Raw genomic sequence first — 3,787 nt, 5'->3', positions numbered from 1 at the left:
TGGATTTTAAAATAATATAAATGATTTAAGGTTGCGTTTAGACAGAAAAAATTTAATTAAGTAAAAATTTAAACAATTGAATTTCAAACAACACTAATATATATTACGTGTATTTACATCCTATTATAATAAATAAATCATTATAAATATATAATTGATTTGAAATCTATAAAGCTTAATAATTTTCAATTAATTAAATTATAATTGAAAATTTAAATTTAAAATGGAATATTTCAAATGACGGAATCAAAACTTACTATTTGACAAATTTATAATATCATATTTCTAAAAAAAAAAAACTAAAATATCATATTATTTTATACTTATATATTGAAGTTGAGCTTAATATAAGCAAAATAATTTAATAATATGTTTTTAAAATATCTAAAATGCTTTTATTTTCTGATAACAATATCATCAAACATTCAGTTCTTTATTCAATATAATAATCTCAATCACATGATGGTAGCTGACTTGACTCAGACCCTTTATCTTCCAGATGAAAATTAAATTTAAATCAAAAATTATAAAATAACTTTTTAAAATCAGATAATTTTAAATTTGATTTTTAATTTTTCAAAATTTTATGTCTAATTTTTTTTAACCAAAAACTTATATAAAAAACACATTATAACACAATGCTGTCAGAAAGATTCTAATATTTAACGAAAGGAGAAGTAGTTAAATTCATCATATGTCTAATTTTGAGTATGATTGTTTAAGCATGTCAAAATTGTTTCAAAGCATAAAATTGGTTTTTTTTTTTTAAAAAAAAATTATATTTTATTGGAATGTTGACATACATCATTCGATATTACATATATGATATGATATGATATCGAATTTAATAATTTATTGACATGTATGATTTCATATTACCATTTCGGCAAAATTTGACTTGAAAAAAAAAACTGCACTGGAAATTAAAATTTGATTATTTAAGAGCAAAAATTTGTGTGAAACGGTCTCACGAGTAGTATTTTGTGAGACAGATCTCTTATTTGGATCATCCATAAAAAAATATTATTTTTTATGCTAAGAGTATTATTTTTTATTGTGAATATCGTTAGGATTGACCAGTTTCACAGATAAAGATTCGTGAAACTGTCTCACAAGAGACTTACTCCTTATTTAAAAACCCAAAAAGCCAAGATCGATCGACGTAGAAAACGATTTCAAAAATTTTTCCATAAAAAAAGTTATGAAATTTACAATATCGTTAGCCTAATTATCAAACCAAAAGCAAAACTCGCGAATGGTTCAAACGAAGCCCTAAACGCGTAATCATTTGCGGCACAAGATTCTTCCTCTTCCTTCTATAAATACCCAATTCCCTCTCCTAAACTAATCAACAACTAGCACAAAAAACATCACTCGGCAATCAAATCCCACTACCTAAATCTCAGAAATCCTCTACAGAATCAAGAAAGATTAATCGTGAAAAAAATGAAGAATTTCCTATTTTCAAGGCCATTATCCCACCGATCACACGATCATCATTTGCAGAATAATAGTGGAAAAACACAGCACCACAGTTTCTCAGAAACAATAATGGAAGAAAATCTCGATGTGGCCGAGGCCGTGATCAAGAAATGGGATGTAGATTCCCAAAAACACGATAAATTTTCATCCATGTTCGAAGATGACAAAAATGAAGCTAAAAGATTTCTTGAAGTTGTCAGAAATCTGCAAAATGCCATGCATTTCTACATGAAGCTTAGCCCCACCTCTGAGAGTATTATACGAGCTCACAACTTGATGAAAACAGCCATTAAAAGATTGGAGAAAGAATTTTACTTGATCTTAGCTGCTAACAGAAAGAATTTTGATACAGAATCCGTTTCGGGTGGTTCTTCACTGGTTTCGACCCGATCAAGCATCTCGGATTTGGGTGAAGTTTCTGAGGAAGAAGAGAGCATTGGGTCACCTCATGCTCCGGACATTGCTATGGCCGAGTTGAAGAGTATAGCTGACGCCATGATCGGCTCTGGTTACGGAAAAGAATGCGTAAACATTTACAAAATAGTTCGGAAATCGATTATCGACGAGTCATTGTATCATTTGCACGTCGAAAGGTTCACCTCTTCTCAGATTCTGAAGATGGAGTGGAGTGTTTTGGAGCACAATATCAGGAAGTGGTTGCACGCGGTGAAAGTCGCCGTCAAAGGCCTGTTCTACGGCGAGAGAATTCTATGTGACTTCATCTTCTCTTCGTCCGAAAACATCGCAGCTTCGTGTTTCGCCGAGATCTCGAGAGACGCGGCGGTAAATCTGTTCAGCTTCCCACATAATTTCGCCAGAAGCAAAAAGATTCTGTCGCCGGAAAAAATGTTTCGGGGGCTGGATATGTACGAGGCCATCTCCGGCTTATGGCCGGAGATCGAATCCATATTCGGCCACGAGTCTCTGGCTGCTGTAAGGTCGGAGGCGGAAATGGCAGCGGAGAAACTCGCCGAGGCTCTAAGCGTTATGTTTAGTCAATTCGAGGCGGCGATTAAAAAGGACACTTCAAACCCGCCGGTTAACGGCGGCGTCCACCCTCTCACTCGCTACGTCATGAATTTCCTCGTTTTTTTAGGGGATTACAGCGGCTCGCTTTCCGATATACTCGGGGATCATTCAGCTGCGGCGCGGACTCCGCTGCCGGAATCATATTTCTCCAGCCCAACTTCGGCAGCGGAGGACCCATCAGCCGCCGCGATCACCACCCGCCTCGCGTGGCAGATTCTTATTCTGCTTTGCAAACTCGACGGAAAGGCGAGGCACTATCATGACGTGGCCTTATCATATTTGTTCTTAGCAAACAATCTAAACTACGTCGTTTCGAAGGTCCGGAGCTCGAATCTCGGGCTCCTTATTGGGCCCGATTGGATCTTGAAACATAGGTCCAAAGTAAATCAATATTTAGCAAACTACGAGAAGATGGGCTGGGGTAGAATGATGGCGTCACTAACCGAGGATCCGACGGTTGAGATACAAGAAAAGTTGGGAAATTTTAATTCCGAATTCGAGGCGACATATAAGAAGCATAAGTCATGGGTCATACCCGACCCGAAAATTTGTGACGAAATCAAATTCTATTTTTCCAAGAATATCCTCTCAAGTTATAGGGCGTTTTACAAAAAATACAGAAGTAGAGTCGAGGCCGAGTCGATTATCAAATATGCCCCTGAAGATTTGGAAAATTTCTTTTCGGACATGTTTCCGATGCAAGAGCCTCCGCGTAACAGTGGACCCATCTTGTACCCGACATTTTCGGTTTCGGATCCATCTCTTTTGTTACATGCTCGTTGATGGGTACTTTTTGGTTTTTGATTGGCCAACATTGGAAAATTGTATACATTGTTATTATTCAAATTCTATCCAATTAGTATAAGTTTCAAATAAATAAATAAATTTATATATTTTTATATTGAAGTCATTGGTGTTTCAAATTATGTTTACTCATGGTTGCATGAATTATATATTTAAAATTAAATTTACGAGAAAAATTTGCTTTTACGACGATTTGTACAATATAATTTCAATTTAGAACTTATCATTTGTCTAAATTGAAATTCCTAATTCCAATTAAACAACAATACAATAATTGTAAATAAACAAATCTCTAATTTAAACAACTCATAGCAGTGATTAAATAACGATTTGAGATGTTGTGAGAACTCGTGGTTTAATCTTTGATGATCTGTGATAAACTTAAATGTGAGGTCTTATGAGCGGCTGAAAAATGATTCAAGTTCACGTAATCTTGAGAGGTTGTAGACTTATAATTTGTTCGGATAGCCTC

At 34.9% G+C, this 3,787-nt stretch overlaps 1 protein-coding gene across 1 annotated transcript; it reads left to right on the top strand.

Moving 5' to 3' along the window:
• Positions 1–1,242: 1,242 nt before the first annotated feature.
• Positions 1,243–3,375, top strand: LOC140833414 (exocyst complex component EXO70H1-like). The gene has a single exon (XM_073197756.1). It carries the CDS (start codon positions 1,447–1,449, stop codon positions 3,292–3,294), a length of 1,848 nt encoding a protein of 615 aa, XP_073053857.1. The 5' UTR covers positions 1,243–1,446; the 3' UTR covers positions 3,295–3,375.
• Positions 3,376–3,787: the final 412 nt, after the last annotated feature.

The sequence above is a fragment of the Primulina eburnea genome, chromosome 6 (assembly GCF_022965805.1).
Source record: "Primulina eburnea isolate SZY01 chromosome 6, ASM2296580v1, whole genome shotgun sequence".
Taxonomy (NCBI): Eukaryota; Viridiplantae; Streptophyta; class Magnoliopsida; order Lamiales; family Gesneriaceae; genus Primulina; species Primulina eburnea.
This window is presented reverse-complemented; position numbering and strand designations above follow the sequence as displayed.